Source organism: Euprymna scolopes, chromosome 22, assembly GCF_053919585.1.
Source record: "Euprymna scolopes isolate OS-2025 chromosome 22, ASM5391958v1, whole genome shotgun sequence".
Lineage (NCBI taxonomy): Eukaryota > Metazoa > Mollusca > Cephalopoda > Sepiida > Sepiolidae > Euprymna > Euprymna scolopes.
Genome location: NC_136503.1, coordinates 77,700,985 through 77,726,329, shown reverse-complemented (window position 1 = coordinate 77,726,329; position 25,345 = coordinate 77,700,985). Strand labels below are relative to the sequence as shown.

The following is a 25,345-nucleotide window of genomic DNA, read 5'->3' as shown; positions in this document are numbered from 1 at the left end:
TAATAGGAGGGAGTTTTTTTATAAGGTCACGCTAGGATAATGGTTATGGCTCGGGCTATGACGGAACATATTTATCATTTTTTTTTTACTTTCGAGTATATATCTGACACAGTGTAGACACAGTTAATCAACAAAGAACCACATCACTTTATATACAAGATACCAACGGATACACACTCGAGAGTAAAAAAAAAATGAAAATAATATGCTGTTGTCCTAGCCCTCGTTATGAGTTAGATCAATGATGAGACTATCGAATCAGTCACGGTGTAACTTAGGTACAACAGGTTTTAACTATTGTTAATCTGCCGTAGTCATCGTTATTATTACCTTTTATACTTTTTATTTTATTTTATTTTCAACATTTTACTTTTTTATTTTTTTTGTTTTTCTCTTTTTATTTATTGATTTATTTAACCGTTTTCAGTCATTGTTGAACCCATCGCGAGACATGTAACATCGCCTGAAATGTTAAATAATCCGCGGCGGGTTTTTCTGATGTTTATATATATATATATATATATATATATATATATATATATATATATATATATATATATATATATATATATATATATATATTTATATATATATATTTATATATATATATATGTGTATTATTGGTTAAAAATCAATAAGTATTTATTATTTATCAGTTAAGGATTTTGCTTTTAACAGAACTTTTTAAAGAATCGTGTATTGGCATCGAAAAGTAAATACTAACTTTTTCCGATTCCTTCCGATACCCCTAAAAGTTCCGATTTTTCCGATTCCCGATTCCTATTATTCGTCCCAACACCAATATATATATATATATATATATATATATATATATATATATATATATATATATATATATATATATATATGCATATATATATATATATGTATATATATATATATATATATATAATATAAAGCTGAACTTCTGTCTGTGTGTGTGCGTACGTGGTCACGAATAGGCTCCTATATTGTTGACTATTGTAAGAAACTGATGAAATATAATGGTAGAAGATGTATCGAGGACCAGGAATGGGTATGTTTGATCTGGCAGAACGGTGGTTAATAAAAATTGAGGGGTCTGCGTTCGTTTACAAGGGTTTTTGATATAGATGTACATAAGAATACTTTGATAAGTATGTTTCAACTTAAATCGGGATGGTATAATAAAATTGTGGCGGTCTGCGTTCGCGCCTGTATCCCATGAAAATATGGTACAAACTTTAACAAACACTTTTCATATCTATTTTCGTAAGTATACTTTGATAATTATGTTTCAGTTTGAAGAAATATGGTATAATAATATTATTGTGTGTTCGTTCGCGCTTGACCTCCATAGAATGTAAATATGTCACAAAGTTTAACAAGGTTTTTTAAAAGGGGTGAGGGTCCACAATAACACCTTAATTTTAATCTTAATTCACGTTAGCTTTTATTTATTTTTTTGAGTGGAATCATATTGTGTCGAATTAATTCACCTCATAAATTCACGGTCTTATTAAAGTGAAAGCCATAAAAAAGTCGGAACTTTACACAATTCTCGACACAAATTTTGCATAACTCTGTTTTTCCTTCTCCACTTGCATGTGGCACTCTTTCGAAAATAGATAAATAATAAAAGATAAAAACGTTACTTGTTATCCTGTCAAAAGATGGAAAACATCCTGCTCACGTGATTATGTGTCTTTTAAAACACATTTACATAACCTTTTTATTTATATATCTGTTTAAGCTTTTTGTCAGTGTACTAGAAGGAATTCAGTTGATTACAACCCTTTCTGCGTGTTCTTTACATTACAATAGTAAAACCCTGAATTCTACGGCGCAATACTACACCGTTCAATACTGTAAAATTGAAACGAAGCTGTTCTGCTTGAAAAGGGCGCCATTTTCTTCTTATTTATATTTATATCGATAATTTGCTTTAATAAAACTAAAGTAATTACGTGTTTACTTTTTTAATATCCCATTTTGCTGTTTCGGATTATTTTACTAAAGTAAAGCTTCATTATTTTTCAAAAGTGTTTTTCTTTCTTTGTTTTTCGATATTTCGTCGATATTATTTAGTAACAGTGTTTAGCTGAAAAGCCAACAAACGACTACCTGAAAAAATAAATATAAAAAAGAAGTAAATGTTACCATAGTCAGTTAAAGTTCAGTTCATGTTTTTTTTTATTTTGAAATAGTTTGGAATACTCTTTATTTGAAATAATTTCAGCGAACCGAAATTAAAACGAAATCTGAGACAATAACTACTTAAATGAATTTTTATATAAACCACACATGCCATAATCGAATATTCTTCAAACACAAAATAACGGAAAACATTAAAATATGTTTGTAAATATTCCTTACGTTGATGGAACTCTCTTAAATTGTTAACACAGAGTTGCTCAGATGCCCCTCCTTCAAATTGAAAACGGGGCTCTCCATTTTAAAGTTGCTGCCATTTTGATTTTTTTTAAACAGGTTCGTGAATTAAAAAAAACAACATTTTTACAAACTACTAAAAATACAAACCAATGAACTTTTCTGCTATAAAAGTAACTTTTATTTACTATGGTAACATTTATTTTTTGTATATTTATATTGTTATATATAAAACATTTTCTCTTTGTAAGGAAACATCATTTTGTTGGTCACTCTTGGCTACGAATGGAAATGAAGTCGATATAAAAAAATATATTTTTGCGAAAGTTATTTTTACTTTCATCATATTTTGCTTAGGGTAAAAATTTTGAGTATCAAAACCTATCTCTTTACAAACCCCTTCTTTTCATAACTTATCATACTTTCATCAATCACAGTCCATTTTCTTTAGGCTGTTTTTGGACCCAGTCAACGGCGGGTACTTCTGCTAGTATATATATATATAGAGAGAGAGAGAAAAAGAGAGAGAGAGAGAGAGAGAGGGAGAGAGAGACAGACAGACAGAGAGCGACACACACAGAGAAAGAGAGAGAGAGAGAGAGAGAGAAAGAGGGGGAGAGAGCCGGAAGCGGATGATACAAAAACTTATGAATTCTGTGTTATTGTAAAGCATTTACATGTATTAGTTACAGAAAGAATTTGCTGTAATCAAATTAGAAATACGAGATTCAAATTATATCATGGTAGAACGAACCCATCATTTCTGTGCAAGCGTGCATAAAGAAAGTGACATATATATATATATATATATATATATATATATATATATATATATATATAAAGATTTAAGTTAATCTATGTATATGTATACAACTCTCTCTCTCTATGAGATATACATGTACATATATATTTTATGGGTGTGTAGATACGTAAATTTAGTAAATATATTGTAAATATATATGTATATATATATATATATACATACATATATATATATAAATATATTGTAAATATATATATATATATATATTATTTAGTTAACATTATGCATTCAATTAACACATGGAGGGACACCCCCATCATATAGATACACACACATACACACACATATAGATAGACAGACAACAAGATAGATAGATAGATAGATAGATAGATAGGTAGATGGATAGATAGATAGATAGAAAGACAAGTCCGTCATTATTTCAGTAACATCTTCTTACAAAACTAATAAATGATTCTGATTCGTCAGTTTTTACTGTGCATTTTTCATCCAGAGGTTATGAAGAACAAATGTTTTAATATGACTGCTGCTTTAAAAATTATGTGACGTAATTGCTACGTTTCTTTGGGCGAGTCAAAAAAAATAATATTCAGAGACCAATTGTCGGTTAAAAAAAAGCTAAAATGAAGTATCAAGGAATATAGTGTTACGTCCCTTTTGATGATGTCGTCCATTTTGAAATAATACAGACAAAATATTTTTTGACAAGATTTTAAAAATCAAATTGAAGAAAGTATTACCGTCAAAATATTTTTGGAGAAGATTAAAAAAAAATCAAATTGAAAGTAAATGCTGGGTAGTTATAGCTAGTATATATGGATATGATTGTGTGTATATTTATGTATAGATATGTACATATATATATACATACATATATATATATACATATATATATATATACACACACACATATATATATGCACGTGTATATTTAAATATTATTAAATAATTATTTATAAAGCCATTTTTAAATGACACCATACAGAGAATGCAAATTTTGTATTTATTTTTATAGAGCCAACTCCCTATCGATTATTATATATCATATTTTATCCAATATACATAGCAGTGATTTCAAAGTTAAATATATATATATATATATATGTTTGTATGTCTGTATGTATGTATTAGTTTCCCTCAGCTAGAATCGAAACCAAAACATATAGAGCTCAGCATTAGTCGTTATTGTTTGAGCTATCCTTCGATGGATAAGAAATAGTTAAAAGTGTACAAATGTATATACTTGTGCATGCTTACAAATAAAACCCCCAGTCGATTTACGCATGTTAAGTTCCTATTTTTTAAAAACACTTTTGATTCATTAGCAGCTATTTTACCGGCTAAAAACCCAGAAAAGAGCGGCCCACGAAAAGTGCAATTGTTTGATTTCCCCACCCCCACCCAACGCGCGGCTCTGCGACCTTGCGTCTTGGAGGAGATGCATTTTGAAAAAATAGAAGCAATCAGGTACAAACACAAACATCACGAGTTCTATAAATTAACGTATATTATTATATTATATATCCATCAAAAATAGAAAAAAATATATATACTGTAAAAATGACCTTGTTTGTCTGTCTGTCTGCTTTTCTGTATGAGCAAAGTTTCTAATAAACTACTCTTGGTCTACAGAATCGAAACTTGATGTATAGGGGATTCAGACCATCCATATAATAGATACAAATATATTAATAAGTAGAGAATTAACTTACTATAATAATAACTAAAACATCTTACCGTTTATTTCTTTCAGCATTTAAAGATAGTTAATCCTTGACAGCACCTGTTTCGTAGCGCAGAATCATTCAGATATTTATTATGTCAATTGTTTTAATCTATACCACCCTCACTCATCAGAAGTATAGGAGGTCATCGACTTTACAAGAAACTAAAAGGAATATGGGTATGATTACAAACATCCGAGAAAATCAGGAGGAGTAGTTGCAATTGTGTTTTGGGAGAGTTACGCCATCTTGGATTTTTATCTCTGTCTCTCTGTCTCTCTATCTCCCTCTTTCTGTCTCTCCCTCTCTCTCTATATATCTATCTTCATATATGCTATATATATATATATATATATATATATATATATATATATATATATATATATATATATATATATTTAAATAAATGTTTAGAGGTACAGAATTTATATATAGTTTTAAAAAAATAATAGGCGGAAGTTTCTAGAGAGCTCTTTCGGCTATCATCTCGTCAGGAGAAAATGGATAGCAACCTAAATAATATTGTGTCAAAAAATAAAGAGTTCTATTTAATAAGTTCCCCATTAGAATTCTTTGTTTTTTGACACAATATTATTTAGGTTGCTATCGATTTTCTCCTGACGAGATGATAGCCGAAAGAGCTCTCTAGAAACTTCCGCCTATTATTTTTTAAAACTATATATATATATATATTACATTTTTATATATCACTATATATACATAATTATGTCACTATATGTGTGTGTGTGTTCTCTCCAACCTTATTATTTCTCGTTGACCAATGATTTACGCGTGCAATTTTATATTAGTTGATTTATTAAATACTAGCGAGGGGTACCCGGCGTTGCCCGGGTGTTTGGGGGGGGGGGGTTAAAAAAAGTAAGTATGAGGATCGAACCCGAACCGTTGAGGCAAAGTTGTAAATTAAAGTGTGAAAAAAAAGTGCGATGCTAACCATTGCCCGACCGCGAGATGCTAACGGAAACACGTTTGAATTTATTTAAGTAGCTGGATTTAGCAGGTGCCCGTTTTAATGAGTTAATGAGGTCAAGTTTGACTGCGGGATGGTATTCATTTACTGCTGAACGCTTTTTTCCCCACCCACAAGATGTTATAGAAAAAAGACTAACCCACATGCGGCGAGCGACAAATATTGAATATTTATCTTCCCGAAATCGAGCAAATTAAATAGACAGGCGAGCTTCGTTGTTAACTGTGAGATATTACGATTTATATGTGATATAAAAAGTTTTAAAAAGTTGTGAACCGACCGACCGTTTCTCTGAAAGAAGCCTTTTGTAGACATACAGAAAAAGCGAATACACATACATACATTTTCGCTTTTATATTTATAGATATGGAAGAGCGACGAAAGCGTGTGTATGCCTGACAAATATAATAGGAGGGAGTTTTTTAATTTACTTGGAGGGCCCTAAGGTCACGCTAGGATAATGGTTATCATATTAAAATGGTTATCATATTAAAATTTTACGACTGGGCAACGCCAGGCGACCTACACATGTAAAATTTTACAGTTCAGTAGAACCCCGGGATACAGCATTAATCCTTTCCAGGATTTGGATAATAAGGTGAAATCGCCGTATGGCGAGGCCTAAGCAAAATTTTATCCAGTACATATTAAAAATTAGTAACAAAATACACTACAGTATATAATACGCATTTATATAACCAAATAACATTCTAAATAACATCGTAAACCGGGGTAAATACCGTAACCAGAGGCCCAAAATTCATATTCAACATCGTATCCTGAAAAAACCGTGTCCTATGGTCACTGTATCCTGACGTTTTACTATATATATATATATATATATATATATATATATATATATATATATATATATATATATATATATATATCAAGAGGGTGAGAAAGAGAGCAAAGAAGAGATAGAGCTAGAAAAATATAGGAAGAGATATGGAGATGGGAGATGGAAAGAAACAGAACTGGAGAGACGGAGAAAAAAAAAAGGCGGGAGATAAAATACATCTTAGAGATATTCCGTGATGTTCATGTACGATACAGATATTTTTTCGATTTTGACTCATCAGATCAACTCGCCAGTAATACAGAGATTCGTAAATTGTATAAATAATTTAATTATTTCTCAAAATTGTATGAATATAAATATAATTACATATATATTAAATTATGAATGTGGTGCAGTTTATATAATTTTGGGTCGGACCCCACACTTTAACATATCAAATCTGTTTTAAAAATAATGCTGAGAGATTATTCTATATATATATATATATATATATATATATATATATATATATATATATATATATATATATATATATATATATATATATATATATATATATATATATATATATATATATATATATATATATATATATATATATATATATATATATATATATATATATATATATATATATATATATATATATATATATATATATATATATATATATATATATATATATATATATATATATATATATATATATATATATATATATATATATATATATATATATATATATATATATATATATATATATATATATATATATATATATATATATATATATATATATATATATATATATATATATATATATATATATATATATATATATATATATATATATATATATATATATATATATATATATATATATATATATATATATATATATATATATATATATATATATATATATGGGTATATATATATATATATATATATATGGGTATATATATATATATATATATATATATATATATATATATATTATTCTATATATATATGTGCATATATATATTATTCTATATATATATATATATATATATATATATATATATATATATATATATATAATAGCACCCCGGTATGCGATATGCAGTGGCTCTAGAATACAGTTTTTTCAGTATACGATGTGGAATACGATGTTTCCCTGGTTACGATATTATTATAATATATACGTGTGTATTATATACTGTACTGCATTTTATTATTAATTTTTAGTGCCGTATCCCGGCGTTCTACTATATATATATATATATATATATATATATATATATATATATATATATATATATATATAAAGCTGAACGTCTGTGTGTGTGTGTATGTGTGTGTGTGTGTGTGTGTGTGGGTGTGGTCACGAATAGGCTCCTATATGGTTGACTATTTTAAAAAACTGATTACATATAATGATAGAAGATGTATCGAGGATCAGGAATGGGTATGTTTGATCCGGCAGAACGGTAGTTCATAAACATTGTGGGATCTGCGCCTGGCCCCCAAAGTATGGAAATAAAACTAAAAAAGAAAACGTTTACAAGGGTTTTTGATATAGATGTACATAAGAATACTTTAATAAGTATGAATAGGGATTGTATAACAAAACTGTGGGGTCTGGGTTCGCGCCTGTACTCCATGGAAATATCGCACAAACTTCAACAAAGACTTTTCATATCTATTTGCGTAAGTATACTTTGATAATTATGTTTCAGTTTGAAGAAATATGGTATAATAAAATTATTGGGTGTTCATTCGCGCTTGACCTCCATAGAATGTAAATATGTCACAAAGTTTTACAAGGTTTTTAAAAAGGGGTGAGGGTCCACAATAACACCTTAACTTTAATCTTAATTCACGTTAGCTTTTATCTATTATTTTTAGTTGAACCATATTATGTCGAATTAATTCACCTCATAAATTCACGGTCTTATTAAAGTGAAAGCCAAAAAAAAAAAAAAAAATGTAGGAACTTTAGACAATTCTCGACACAAATTTTGCATAACTCTGTTTTTTTCCCTCTCCATTTGCACGTGGCACTCTTTCGAAAATAGATAAATAATAAAAGATAAGAACGTTACTTGTTATCGTGTCAAAAGATGGGAAAAATCCTGCTCCCGTGATTACGTGTCTTTTTAAAAACATTTACATAACCTTTTTATTTTTATTTATATATCTGTTTAAGCTTTTTTGTCAGTGTACTAGAAGGAATTCAGTTGATTACAACCCTTTCTGCGTGTTCTATACATTACAATAGTACAACCCTGAATTCGACGGCGCAATACTACATCGTCCAATACTGTAAAATTGAAACGAAGCTGTTCTGCTTGAAAAGGGCGCCATTTTCTTCTTATTCATATTTATATTCGATTATTTGCTTTAAAAAACTAAAGTAATTACGTGTTTACTTTTTTAATATCCCATTTTGCTGTTTCGGATTATTTCATTATTTTTCAAAAGTCTTTTTCTTTCTTTGTTTTTCGATATTTCGTCGATATTATTTAGTAAGAATATGGAGGAGAAAAGCCAACAAACGACTACCTGAAAAAAATAAATATACAAGAAATAAATGTTACCATAGTCAGTAAAAGTTCAGTTCATGTTTTTTTATTATTTTGAAATAGTTTTTAATGCTCTTTACTTGAAATAATTTCAGCGAACCGAAATTAAAACGAAATTTAAGGCGATAACTAATTAAATGAATTTTTATATGAACTACACATACCATAATCGAATATTCCTCAAGCACAGAATAACGGAAAACATTAAAATATGTTTGTAAATATTCGTTACGTTGACGGAACTCTCTTAAATTGTTAACAGAGTTGCTCAGGTGCCCCTCTTTCAAATTGAAAATGTAGCTCTCCATTTCAAAGTCGCTGCCATTTTGGTTTTTTTTTTAATTCAGTCCGTGAATTAAAAAAAAATGTTTTTACAAACTACTTAAAAATACAAACCAATGAACTTTTCTACCATAAAAGTAACTATTATTTACTATGGTAACATTTATTTCTTGTATATTTATATTATTATATATATATAACATTTTCTCTTTGTAAGGAAACATCATTTTGTTGGTCACTCTTGGCTACGAATGGAAACAAAGTTGATATAAAAATAAATATATTTTCACGAAAATTATCTTTACTTTCATCATATTTTGCTTAGGATAAAATTTTTGAGTATCAAAACCTATCTCTTTACAACCGCCTCCTTTTCATAACCTATCATACTTTTATCAATCACAGTCCATTTTCTGTAGGCTGTTTTTGAACCCAGTCAACGACGGGCACTTCTGCTAGTATATGTATGTATATATATATATATATATATATATATATATATATATATATATATATAGTTACTATACCTGGCTGTACCTATGTATTCGACACTGTTGAATAAATACCTAATAATAAGTTTACGCATAAAATATACTTTCGTATATTAATGTATGTGATTAAATGAAATAGTCATATATATGCATATATATATATATATGTGTGTATGTGTGTGTGTGTCTGTGTGTGTCTGTGTGCTGGCTGTGGAAATAATTAAATAATTATGTATTCCCTCCCATTCTGAAGTTCTATTGCTTATTGCTCGTCAGGTTCGTCGCAATTTGCTTTACGTGTCTTACTTAATGAGACTTTCTCATATGCGGCTTGTTTGCTAAGTTCGTAGAGTGCTTGCCTCGCATACAAGAGATTCGGGTTTCGAATTTCGAGTTCTGATGTGTCTAACTGATGAGCCCAAATGAGAGCGAAACTGGAGTTTTTGGACTTTCGGTTTGGTGGCTTTCATGGCTCTTGTGGGCTGCGACGTTGTCTGGCTGTGGTAATATATATATATATATATATATATATATATATATATATATATATATATATATATACTAGTAGGGAGATCTGACCTTGCTCGAGATTGAATAATGACCAATGAGGATTTCACACTCCAATATTTTTATTGTCATCAAAATCGATGAAATCGTCTGTTTCCTTACGACTGTCTCAGATACGTGTTTGGGTTCGAGTGTCAAAATGTATCGACACCGTTGAAGAAGAATAACGACAACGTCACACAAAGTGTAGTACCTGTCCTGATGTCACACTTAACATTTCTGTCTTCGATTAATTAAGGAGAATTTTTTTTAAACTGAGTCAATTTGCTCAAATCAAAAATGTCTCATTGGGGGGGGCTTTGAATATCTATACTCCTATAAACTTTTTTTTGCTTGTGTGTATTGATATTCATATTAAAAATCCTTTGTTTCTATATATTTAAAAACATACAACTTCCTTATATACGAGCATTTCAGCCGGGCGTTGCCCAGGTGTTTGGAGGTGTGTGTTGAGCAAAAAAAAAAAAAGTTATAGTAGGAATGCAGGCTTGAATTCGTATCGTGGAGGAGGAAAGGAACGGGGGAAAAAACGTGACGTCTTTGCTCTTACGACTACCGTCAAAACGGAAATGACGTAGGTTTAAATTAAGGCTAGACAATCGAAAGGAGGGGATGACTTACGAAAACATCGGCGAAAAAAGCGGCTCCTCCCTATAGAAAAGTGCCCAATTGAGGGTGAAAAACATTAATGTTTTTAGCCAATTTTTCGGTATTTGTCGTCTGAAGGGTCGAGCTTAAAAACGATACTGATCTTGTGAAAATCCGTATCCTCTGTCCAAAGTTTAAGGCAGACATACAAACATACATACATACATACATTTATATATTGGTAGCTCAAATTTTCGACACAAACCGATTAAAAAGCTTGCCCTATCTCTGAATACCCTTTATGTAAAATTTCAAATGTTTAGACCAGAAATTGTCTGAGTAATTTGGTAGGGAACGCACAGGTCAAATTTTTTAAAACTTTGACTCCTATTATGGCCCTTTAAAATTTATTGTTTTGGGCCTAAATCAAGTTATTAACTTAGATTCATGTCCAAGGAACCTATATCTAAAATTTCAAGTGTTTAGACCCAAACTTGTTGGGGGAGTTTGGTAGAGTTCTCAAAGGCCAAGTCGTTGAACTTTGATCCATTAACAGCCAAATTCCGGGCCGAAAATGGATTACAAAGGTTTTCCCAAATCTCCAAACCCTGTATATCAAATTTCGTGTCTGCAGAAAGATTGACGGAATTATTGCGTAAGGAAATATACACAGACATACAGACACACACACAGACAGACAAACACTTTCACCTTTATAGATACTGCCCTGGTGTTTGGAGGTGTATGCTGAGCAAAAAAAAAAAAAAAAGCGGTAAATTTTTTAAACTTTGAGCCCTATTATGACCCCTTAAATTTTTTTGTTTTTGGGCTAAAATCAATGTCAAATCGTTGAACTTTGACTCCTTAACAGCCAAATTTTTAGCCGAAAACCGATCACAGATTTTCCCAATTCTCGGTACCATGTATATCAAATTTTGAGTTTGTACTCTTAAAATTAATAGAGTTATTGCGTAGGGAAATGTACACAGACAGACAAACAAACACGTTTACTTTTGTAGATATATAGATAGATGAATCGTGGAATTGCATTCATCTGCAAAAAGATCTAGCTAATTTGCATATTCTTTTAAACATTCATTTTAATTAATTCCCTATTAGATTTTTTTACCTTTTCTTATAGAATGATCATCTTTCGTAAATTATTCCGTGTAATTATATTTATGCAGATATTTTACCTGATTTATACTTGCGTAATATTTGCGAAAAAAGCTTATACTCAACACAAACCGTTTTGTCCGGGGAACCACTACTGAACACACAGCACAATGGTGGCTTAAGAAATTTTCTTATATATGGGTCGCTGAATTACATTCATCTGCAAAAGATCTAGGTAATTTGCATATTCTTTTAAACATCCATTTTAATTAATTCTCTATTAGTTTTTTTTTTCGTTTTCTTATGGGATGGTCATAACGACAGTCTTTAAGGTTTAAATAACAAAGGTCACATGCATCTCTCTCTCTCTCTCTCTCTCTCTCGATATATATATATATATATATATATATATATATATATATATATATATATATATATATATATATACTAGAATTTCAGCCCGGCGTTGCCCAGGTGTTTGGTGGTGTATGCTGAGCAAAAAAAAAAAGGTTAATTTTTTAAACTTTGACCCCTATTATGACCCCATACAGTATATTGTTTTGTGCTCAAATCATGTTATTAAGTTAGATCCATGTCCATTGAACCTATATCTAAAATTTCAAGTGTTTAGACCATAAAATAATCTGAGGAGTTCTCAAAGGTCAAATCGTTGAACTTTGACCCGTTAATCGCCAAATTTCTGGCCAAAAACCGATCACCTCGATTTTCCCAAACTTCAGTACCCTGTACATCAAATTTGGAGTCTGTAGACTAAAAATTGACAGAGTTATTGCGTAGGGAAATGTACACAGACAGACAGATACACAGACACGTTCACTTTATATATATATATATGTATATATATATATATATATATATATATATATATATATATATATATATATACTAGCTCTACCCTGCCACGCGTTGCTGTGGCTGAAATTGGCGCAATGGAAAAAGTTCCAAAATGAGAAAAAGCATGTTTCTTATAGGTTTAAATTTCCATTTTGCATGGGTACACAGTTTTTGTTGTTCCATTTTCTTAGCTTATATAGAGATTTTCCGGTTTGGTGACTCTTTAATATGTAACATAAATTATCCATGTGAAAAAACAGTCAGTGTGTAACTGTAAGGCCCACAATTGTAAAGATTGTTCCCTGTGCTTTGTTGATGGTTATTGCAAATGACAATAAAATTGGAAAGTGCAATTTGCTAAAGTGTAATGATGTATCCGGTGGAATCATAGGAATGCATGGAATGAAGATATATTCATCTGTGAAAGGTCCTGTTAAGATTGTTGTTTCTATGATATTGTTTGTTAATTTTTTTTTACTGCAAGCTATGTGCCATTGCAAAGCTTGGATTGGTTTATATTTCACAACATGATAATTAGTACAGCAAATTTCAGTTGCAATACATGCGGTGGCATCCCTGGCAAATATAACTGTTGGATAATTAACCACTTTATCTGCTTTCGCAACAATGTCGATGGATTTGTATTTGATTACCTCACTTGGAATTTTACATTTAATTATAGCGTTAAGTTGATGGGCATCTTTGTATTGACCTGCAAGAATAGCTCATTCACTCAGTCAAATGGAATTCTTATAATTTGAATATCTGCAAAAACATTTTAAACTAACTATTCTTTTGATGAAATAAAATTACAGAAATTACAGAAGTTAAAAGTCAAAGAATTTTGCCCTTAACTCTGACCAGCTGGCACTTTTTCGTACCCAATTTCCCACAAGTGATGCAAAAGTTTTTGTGCGGATCGAACAGTCTGCAACTGTACATGCATATTTTGAGTTAACTTTAATGTCTTCACATGGAACAAAAAGTAGAGTATTTGAGGCAAGCATTTATTTCATCTGCTGGTGTTGATTGAAGAATAACAGGTAACATTTGTCTGAAATCTCCTGCAAGCAATATTACTGCATTCCAAAATGGTCTGAAATTGCCACGCAAATCTTGCAAGGATCGACCAAGAGCCTCAAGTGATTTTTTGTGTACCATTGTGCATTCATCCTAAACAATAAGTTTGCATTTTTGCAATATTTTTCCCCATATTGGATGTTTTGGAGATGTCGAACATGAGATTTTTGAAAAATTGAATGTTTTAAAGTAGAATAAATAATTCTTCTACTTGGCAGCAAGGTCGCGGGTATTCCTCATGCAGCAAGGGCTAAGGCTATGTCATTTTGTTACCAAATTGCTGCCAAAATCAATTTAATTAGAAAGGTTTTACCAGTTACTTCTGGTGTTGTTCAAGGTAGCAGTAATTTCCAAATAACTTCTATTCTCACAGTCAGTAAATTAGGTGACTAAAATAGGATTTATCTATGTTTTGACAATGCCTTATTCACTGTAATTAATTTAGGAGACTAAAATAGGATGAGGGATTAGAGATGGACAGATAGAGAGGAAGATATATAGATAGAAAAGAGACAGTGAGAGGAAAATAGAGAAAGAGAAGGAGATAGAGAGATAAGGGATTGATAGATAAACAGAGAGAGGGGGAGAGTTAGAAACAGAGAGGGATGAAACAGAGGAAAGGAGAGAGATAGAGGGAGTTAGAGAGAGAAAGGGGCTCAAAGAGAGATGGAGAGGGTGATATAGAGAGAAATATAGATTGAGAGAGGGAAAGGGAGAGATGGACAGAGAGAGATATTGAGAGAGGGGGAGAGAAACAGAAGGTGAACTACACTTCACCGTTTTTTCCTCGTTCAGTAGAGAAGAAATCTTTCGAGACTGAGGCAATTTTAATGTTTTGTTATTATCCAGAGTACCCCTTTTTTTTGGGGGGGGGGGGGTGATTTTCCTCGCATTAGAAACCGACCGGGTTATCTGTACTTTCACTTAACAAATTAATAAAAGAAAAACATATTGTAAAATTTGAATTTAACAGGAAAATACTATTTTAAAAAATAGCACGGTAACATAAGTGCATAAGTGCCACTTTATGTACTCCTTGGGCGTTGAGTTCCATGACGACCAGCATAATTATTTAATGGTCGCTCCCTTAGCCCCCCCCCCAGTCAAGGCTAATGCATGCGCACGTAACATTTTTTTATTTACTGACGTTGGCTTAGTAACTAAACGATTTATTGATAATTTCGTAACCCTTAAACGCATGCCGGAAGATTGGTTCATTATTGTTGTAATGAAAAAAAAAAGTTTTATTCAACACAAAACCAAAAACACATATTAATGATAAATGATTTATTATTCTATTCATTGAAATTTACTAATTTTTAAATAAAAAAAGTAAAAAAAAAGTTAATAAAAAAATAGTTGCTTATGTGCGCATAAACAACTTGTTTTTTTTTTTTTTAGATTAGGTCCACCTTATAATCACCCCACCCAACCTCCTCATCTTAAGAACAGCTTCCGGAATAAACACCACTTTTGAAGGGGGGGGCTATTTGCAAAATTTAACTGATATTTGTTGTCAACATACCCACCCGAGAATACTATTAAAAAAAAAAGGAGGGGTTCAGTGCCCGTGGCAGAGAAGTAGATTTATTTATCAATAAAAGTTGCGGAGAAGTAAATTTATTTATCAATAAAAGTCGTCATTTAAAAAAGAAAATTGTGGCGGTGGACCTAAATGTTTTGTTTTCGCACTATTCAACAATTTGTTCATCCGCGCATGTAAATAAAAAAATATTTGTAAAAGTGAGAAGTTATCAGTAAATTATTTAGTTTTTTTTTAAATTTATTTATTTATTTTTTTTTTTACATTAGGTCCACCTCCACAAATGTTAAGAACGGCTTTCAGAATAAACACCCCCAACCTCTCCATGTTAACAACGGATTTCGGAATAAACACCATTGGGGGGGGATATTTAAAAAAAAAGTCGATAAAAGTCGTCATTTAAAAAGAAATTTAAAATCAAATGTTTGTAAAAGTGAGAAATTATTAATAAATGTTTAGTAACATTTTTCGGTGCTAATGCAGAGAGTGACCCGCGCTATTTTTTAAATCGTGTTTTTTTTTTAAATCAATTGCAAGGTTAAAGTACAGAATAGGTACAAAACACCCTCCCCTCCCCATGTTAAGAATGGCTTTTTAAATAATACCGTTATTATTTCAGCATGGATCACTCTCTGCATGAGTACCCATTTTTCTTTTAATATTCATAAAAAGTAAAACTTTTTTCAAAATAAATAAATAAATAAATAAATGTTTGTAAATGTGACAAATAATCGTTTAGTTACGGCAACGTCAGTAAATAAAATATGTTACGTGCGGGATGAGGTGGGAGACTAAGGGAGCGACTATTATTTTTTTCTACTGGTCGCCATGGAACTCAACGCCCAAGGAGTACCAAAATGTAATTTTTTTTGTGAAATAAATAAATTTCAAGCAATTTTTGCAATAAATAATAGATAGCAACTTCGTTAATTTTACGACTCGCCCCAGCATATTATAAACACCCTAACTTCCCCATGTTAAGAACGGCTTTCGAGGTTTATGGAAGGGCGTTTTTTTTTTGTTTTTTTTAACATGGGGGGTTAGGGTGTTTATAATACGTTGAGGCATGTCGTAAAAATGAAACAGTTTAGAAAAAGTTAAAACAAATTTTTTTATGTACCTATTTACTATGCCTCCCCACGGGACAGAGTTAGACACCAGGGTCGTTTTTTAACGTGGAGAAAAGGTACAAAAATAAAAATTGTCTCAGTCGTGAAGGATTTCTCCTCCACCGAAAGAGAACAAGAAATAGAAGTGCAGCATCTGAAGAATAGATACTACACTCTGATCTCGTCCCGAGGGCCAATTAATTTTTTTATGTAAACAATGCCGTGAAAATAAACTAAACGATTAAAACGTAATGTTTCATGAGTGAAAAGCCTTAACATAAATAAAATTTAAAAAATTGGTAAGTACATAAATGAATTTAATTTTTTAAAATATGGGATTATTATTATTATTATTTTTTTTTTGTGTGTGTGTGTGTGTGTGTGTGTGTGTGTGTGTGTGTGTGCAAATGCAGAGAGTGATCCGCGCTATTTTTTTAAAATCGTTTTCCACGTTTAATTAAAGTTTTATGATATGTTTTTATTCAATTGTAAGGTTAAAGTACAGAATAGGTACAAAACACCCCCTTCCCCATGTTAAGAATGGCTTTTTAAATAATAACATTATTATTTCTCTGCATGAGTAAGTTTTTTTTTTACTTATCGAGTTAACAGAAAATGAAATCTTTCGTCAATTCGTGGCTGTGAAATGAATCGAACCGGAAGTTAAGTTTTACAACAGAACAGATTCGCAGTAACGGTAAAAAAATATATATATTTATTTTATTTAATATTTTAATAATTCGCGAGGTAAATTTATTTCAATAACATAAAAACATACCTCGACTCTAAAGATGGGTTGTCTGAAAATTTCAAATAAATTGGTAACGTAGAAATAGGGTTTTATTATTTTAGAACGAACCAACATTTACATTTTTATATATATAGATATACATGTGTGTGTGTGTGTGTGTGTGTGTGTGTGTGTGTGTGTGTGTGTGTGTGCTGACCAGGTTTCCGTCAAGATGCTACGAAAATCTTAGTTTTTAATTTTTATTTGTTTGCTTATAAGATAGACAACCCCTGTTTCAGATTAGTATTCGCCTGGGCGTGACTAAATATCTTTTTAAATAAATTGCAACAATGAACGAGGTAAAATACCAGGTTGAGAAACTGGCGCGGTTTATCCTTCTCTCGAGGGTTGATGGGACTTTGTTAAGCCGTGATATGCACCTCATCTGCAGATGGCGTCACGATAAAAAAATACCCTTGATAGCCCTGGCGAAGCATCAAGTATTCAGCTTTAAATCACACTAAAAACTCGTGTAGTGAGTTCAATCTCCGCTACGGCCGCGCTGGCTGGATGGCAGTAATGAGCGTTACTTTCTTGTCAATAACACGCCACAACAATGACATAAAAATTGGACAGTCAGAATCAAGGCTTCATTTATCAGCTTAAATGCTACTTGAATGTATCTATTATTCTCATACAACCTGCGTGACGTTCAAGTAACGAGGTATGTCTGTCGATTCAGCATTAAGCAACGATATTCTTTCGTAGCGTTACGGCTGAAATTCAAAGTTGTCTTAACAAATGCCTTTTCCTTCCATTTTGGCTTAAAATTTTTTTTTCTTCTTTTGAAGATTGTAACGCTTGGTATGGGGCAGCCAGACCAGCTGCCAACATTGCCCTGCTTTTTATTGAAACCAACCGAGAGCTCTTTTTAGTATCCTCGTTGTCCCTTTGCACAATTATCTGGATCTCTTTTGCATTTGGTTCATTAGGAATGCGTATGTGTTACTATATTATGCGTATGTGTTAATTTATATTATACGAACCATTCAGGAAGTCGCATACTTCTTATAAAATAAAATGTTATAAAAGAAAAAAATTAAGAAAGAAAATAAGAAAAAAAAGAAAGAAAGAAAAGAATCCAACCCGACCATAATTAATCCACTCAGATATATTAATGCGATTTAAAGTTCGATTAATCCCCTGGTTAAAAAAAATCTAATTAATCAACATGCCTTCTTCAATTTCTTTGTATTTTTTTTTTAATTATTTAAAAAGAGAAAATTAGTTTTACTTCTTTTTTTTTTTACTAAACTTACCATCATTGTTTTTCTTTTGTTGTGTGTTTTTTTTTAAACCATATATGGTTAAAGGTTCTTAATGATTCAGCAACATATCAATTCTGCTTCTAGTACATGAACAGACTTTACCGGATATGACGTAAAGGAAATGATCATGCTTTGTAGCAGATTATTTTCACGCTTTTGTAGATTACTTAGCCGTCATGATCATCATCATCATCATCATCATCATCATCATTTAAAATTAAATCAGATTCTAAAGATTACCAAAAATATCATTAAAAAAACAATTTTCAAAAAGCACAAAATACACAAAAAATAGACACAAAACGTTATGCAAGTTTATAAAATGAATATAAAGAATTAGTCTGTTCAACCTTTTTCGAGTCATTTAATGTCGAATCCAATAATCTTGGGGGAAAAGTTTTATACTTCAAGTTTTTTTTTATATCTTCAAATATTTACTGAATATGTTTGATTTGGTTGTTTCCTTTTACAGCATATCAACCCTTTTTATTTATTTTATGCTGAATCTAGTAAATTTGAAACAAGTTTTTTTATGCTTCAAGTTCTTTATATCTTAGAATATTTATTTATGATGTTTGGTGTGGTTTGGTCGTTTGTTTGACGGTGTTTTGATCCTTTGCAGGTTATTCAATGTCAGATCTAGTAATTTCAGAAAATGTTTTATGCTTTTATTTCTTTGTAGCTTCAAACATCTATTCGTAGTGTTTGTTTAGTGATTTTGTTTCACGCCATATTAACCTTTTGTCGAGTTATTTTATGTTGATTCCGGTAATTTGAAAAATAAAAATGATTTTAAGCGTCAAGTTTTTTTTTTTTATATATTCAAATATTTATTCATGGACTTTGGTTTGGTTTGGTTTACTTGCTTCACTTTACGACATATCGACTCTTTTTAGGTGATTTAATGCCGAAGCCAGTAAATTTGGAAAATGTTGCTATGATTTAAGTTCGTTACGTCTTCAAATATGATCTTAAAAATCAGTCAATACCGCGGAAAATTTTTTACATAGGTGATGCAATTTTACGCCACATTCTACAGCAATAATATAACTGTATTGCGACGTGAGAACTAGAGATGTCCCATACGATAACTGCTAAGTGTTGAGACATTATGTTGAACAAAGATGGCGGCAGTAAATCAATTCGGCAAAGAATCAATGCAGTCACGATTTTGAGTGTTGAGTAATTCTTAGTAAATAATATGGCGGCGAAGAATCAATGCAGTCCCGATCTTGAGTCGTTTCGAGACAAACGCCGACGGCGAATTGATTAAATCCAAAATTAGACATTTTTTATAACTTTTGAAGCTTCTGATTGGTTGATTGTTATAACGGTGGTTATAAAAATGATCGTTGAAACCATTAGAGTCATACCCCCCCCTTATACTCTTATGATGGGATGTGTCTCCTAGCAGCTTCGGCTGCAAGGAGACAGGGTAGTAGTATACATCAAAGATCCGTTCTTGACACTCAGCCAGACAGGTGAGGGACCGGCAACCAGCCCAGCCCAGCACCTGTCAGACTAAGGTACATCGCCTGGGTATCACTCAGGAGGTCCATCCTCTATAGGCCTTGCCGCCCGGTTTTCGGGTGGGGCAAGTTTATCGCTTGTCGCCTGAGGCGGCCGATCGGGAAATGCCGACGGGGTTACTCAGGCAATTTTTGCAATTGCAAGAGTGCCTCTCCTTTAAGGGAGCTTGCTTAGATCCCCACTTTCTCGGCCTTGTACCAAACATTGCTGATGTGGGCAGCAATTTAAATAACTACTCCCATTATACGTCAAAATATTTTAACAATAACAAATGGACATGAATATAATTCTTCTATAGATATAGTTGAATATGATAACACGAAATATTATTACAATTACTGCTATCCATACATTTACGTAGTCCGTCAGTTTCTTTAGGTGATGATATTTATGGATGTCCAACGAAGTAATGAACATTCGTCCATATTCATTTAAACATAATAAAGAGATATATTACTACAATTTCTACCATTCGTTTATTCCAGAACGGCGAGCATTTTAGTAAACGATAAACTTTTTAACTGCAATTCATGTACTTTTCTTCTTACTTTCGTATATTCAACAATTTTATTTAATACTTTTCTTTGATAAAGTTTCCTTATTAGATCCATATTGAAGACATCCATGCCTCCGTATAGTCTCGAAAGACAAAGAATACACCTGCGCATGTAATCATGAGGCAAGGGGTGCGCAATCACCAACCACACCTCTCTTTGAATCGGCACTGTTTGAGTCCAGTGGCAAGGAGACGTCCAGGACGACTGGAAACAACGCCGAGATAAGCGGAGAGCACATACAGCACCTGGAAGCCCAAATGGTTACCCATTTAGTACTGACTAGCTTTAATGTTGCTTAACTTTGGTGATCCAGCGGGAACCAGTGTGTCAACATGATTATGCCGTATATTGAAGACAACAAGCTTCAAATCATTCATTCGTGCCGTTACCAATTTGGTGTGATTAATGCTGTCATAACAAAATGAAAACGTTTTCCAATTTAATAACATCATCATAGCTTTGCCTACTGAGATGTATGATGTATGAGTATCCCACATTGTTAAATCATACGCTTATATTTCTCCTGGGCACCGCCGGGACACTGGTCCTGCTAGTTTTATTAATACAAATAAATGAGAGTTTAAAGTTAGATTTGAATTAGTTGTAAAACAAAGTATACGCTACTTACCGCTGCAGGGTTGGGTTGACGTCTTTATAAGAGTTTCGTGTGACCACATGGCTGCGTGGGCCGCGATTAAGGCCCTTGGATCCAGGCTGTTACAGGTGCCATTTTGGTCGGTATCTCTGTGGAGATCAAATAAGGCCAGAACCACTCCTTGATCGGTCAGCTGTTCAAAGGCGGGAACCTGAGGGCTAGCACTGACCAGTGGCGTCGCATTTATAGGCTCGCAATGCACCAGAAATCCGGCAACTAAAATAAGGGCCAAAGATCTCATTCTGAAAATAAAAAAAATAGAAACGTTATAATTTTCTTAATATATATATATATATATATATATATATATATATATATATATATATATATATATATATATATATATATATATATACACATATTAGTCCTCGCGCGAAAGAGCAGGACACAAAATGTTTTAAATAATAATAATAATAGAATAACAATAACAAAGACTTTCCCTGGCGAGGACTACTATTGACCGTAACCAGTTATACAGTCCTTTTGAAATTTGCATCCCTATTTTTCTCGTTATCTACTGAATATTTGTTAATGAAACTTATATGAAATATGTTTCTTATTAAATTTTGAAGATTTTCTATTCTGAAAGAAGTTTTAAAAAATTTCATCTAAAAATGTTATTTTAAAGTTCATTATTCACACCTGTATTACAAAGTGGGAGTTTATGAGTTGTGGTGTGAGGAGAAATACAAACTGAAACAGATAGAATATTCAGACCTGTAATAATACAAAGAGGGGGTTGCAAAAATGAGTTGTGGTGTGAGGAGAACTACAAACTGAAGCAGAGAGAATATTGAGACCTGAAATAATACAAAGAGGGGGTTGCAAAAATGAGTTGTGGTGTGAGGAGAAACACAAACTAAAATAGAGAGAAGAAGAGTTTTAAAATATAATCTTAAAAAAGATAGGATACAAGTTAGAAAAGCATTTCATCCAAGGCATAAAAATTGTTAAACAAAATGTTTTTAATATAGGCTTTAAAAATGGAACATTATCTTTCATCTAGCAATTAATGATATAGATATAAAATTTTCAATGATATTTTTAAAAGTACAACAGAATGTACATTACATAAAATAAATCCAAGTTATTTTTTTTGATTCAATTTAAATTAAATTTTTATACCTTACTTTCTAAAATTTATAAAAGTGCACTTTGAAGATAAATAAATTTCAAATTGAATCTTGTACCTTTATTTTTAAAGCCTATAGTAAAGACATTTTGTTTAACAATTTTCATGCCTTGGATGAAATGCTTTTCTAACTTGTATATATATCTATATCTATAATATAAAGCTGAATGTCTGTATGTGTCTGTGTGAGTGTGTGTGTGTGTGTGTGGTCATGAATAGGCTCCTATATGGTTGACTATTTAAAAAAACTGATTACATATAATGATAGAAGATGTATCGAGACACAGGAATGGGTATGTTTGATGTGGCAGAACAGTGGTTCATTAAAATTATGGGGACTGCGTTCGCGCCTGATCCACAAAGTATGAAATAAAAAATTTAAAAATTAAAAAAAAAAACGTTTACAAGTGTTTTTGATATAGATGTACATAAGAATACTTTGATAAGTGTGTTTTAACTTAAATAGATATGGTATAATAAAATTGTGGGTTCTGCGTTCTCGCCTGGCCTCCATAGAATGGAAATTGGCACAAACTTTAATAAAGACTTTTTATATCTATCTGCGTAAGTATACTTTGATAATTATATTTCAGTTTGAAGAAATATGGTATAATAAAATTATGGGGTGTTCGTTCGCGCCTGACTTCCATAGAATGTAAATATGTCACAAAGTTTAAAAAGGTTTTTAATATAGATCCACAGAATATTGTGATAAGTGTTTCAGTGTGAACATGGATGGTATAATAAATTATAGGGTTTATCTATTTTATTTTTATTTTCATCATATTTTGCTTTGGTTTTGATACCCCCAAATTCGAAGCTATCTCTTTACAACCCTTCCTTTTCATAGCCTATCATACTTTCAGAAATCAGTCCATTTTCTGTAGGCTGTTTTTGAACCCAGTCAACGACGGGTACTTTTGCTAGTATATATATATATATATATATATATATATATATATATATATATATATATATATATATATATATATCTCGTAAATTATCTTACTCGCTACTTAATTTAGCTGAAATAATGCGAAGCTCGCGATTTGTTTACAAACAAACGTTTGAGCCCTCTACGAGTAGCGGACGGATGTTTATTTAAATAATCGTTCGGACAGGTTAATTTCGGCCACCGATTCCGTAGTCAAGGGGTAGAACTGCCGACTGTCATCACGATGGTTCTAGGTTCGATCCTCGGCTTGGGAGAGGTGTTAGTCTAGCGGCACTGATGAGTTGTGATACAACGAAACAGGTCTGTATGTCGATGACTAAAATATATTTTATAAAGCTCCCCTCTTTGGTAGAGCACTCTCGTAAATTATCTTACTCGCTACTTAATTTAGCTGAAATAATGCGAAGCTCGCGATTTGTTTACAAACAAACGTTTGAGCCCTCTACGAGTAGCGGACGGATGTTTATTTAAATAATCGTTCGGACAGGTTAATTTCGGCCACCGATTCCGTAGTCAAGGGGTAGAACTGCCGACTGTCATCACGATGGTTCTAGGTTCGATCCTCGGCTTGGGAGAGGTGTTAGTCTAGCGGCACTGATGAGTTGTGATACAACGAAACAGGTCTGTATGTCGATGACTAAAATATATTTTATATATATATATATATATGTGTATTAATGAGGGAACAATTCCAATATTTTACCGATTCCGATTCTTTTTAACTCTCTAAATATTTAACTATAAAAGTGTGATTTTGTCCCGATTAATTTAAAAACACATCTTAAATATCCCTTTACTTCCTCAGACGTAAAAACACACTTGTGAGGGGTGGTCTAGAGATTTTAACCTTGCTGGAAATTTAAATCAATAAATATTATTATTTTATTATTACTACAAGGAGTGAAAGATATTTCTTAAACCAAAATCAAATTAAAAAAAAAATACTTTAAGGAATCAGTTTTGGCATCGGAAGTAGGCTCAATTTTTTTCCGATTCCAATACCGATTCCGATATTTCAAGAAGCTCCAATTTTTCCAATTCCAAAATCCGATTCTGGAAAATCGTCCCAACACTAATATATATATATATATATATATATATATATATATATATATATATATATATATATATACACACCATTAGTTTTTATTCAAATACCCCAAAGATGAAATAATTTCACACTTATAATTTTTAGGCAGGCACATTTTCACCACGGTACGTCTTACAAGTGGTTAGTTGTATAGCAACACATCATTAGCAACTCTTTAGAGACGAATTGATATTACTAAAAACTGATAGAAAGTATTATATATGGAGTGAACATTGAATTTGGGGAATAAAAAAGAAAATGGGGATAAGTGAAACCTCCAAAATCATTATTTTACAAACACTTAATGTAATTACTCCTATTTTGGGATTTTAGAATGATTACTAATGGTATACATGCTCTGAAGGTGGACGTTCACTTTCATTGAGCTTAATATGTGTTACAATCCCAAATATAATTGATGGAATATATACCTTGAAAGTTTATACTTTCTTATAATCTTAAGAAAAAGTATATATATATATATATATATATATATATATAT

General features: G+C 31.5%; 1 protein-coding gene across 3 annotated transcripts in view; it reads right to left on the bottom strand.

The window, feature by feature from the left end:
* The window catches only part of LOC145243473 (uncharacterized), a 397,788-nt gene that overhangs the window by 98,149 nt on the left and 274,294 nt on the right, over positions 1–25,345 (bottom strand). For all 3 annotated transcript variants that reach the window (XM_080106409.1, XM_080106411.1, XM_080106410.1), the window contains exon 2: positions 21,640–21,908. In XM_080106409.1, the coding sequence (XP_079962535.1) occupies positions 21,640–21,908 (269 nt within the window). The remainder of the gene's footprint in view (positions 1–21,639; positions 21,909–25,345) is intronic.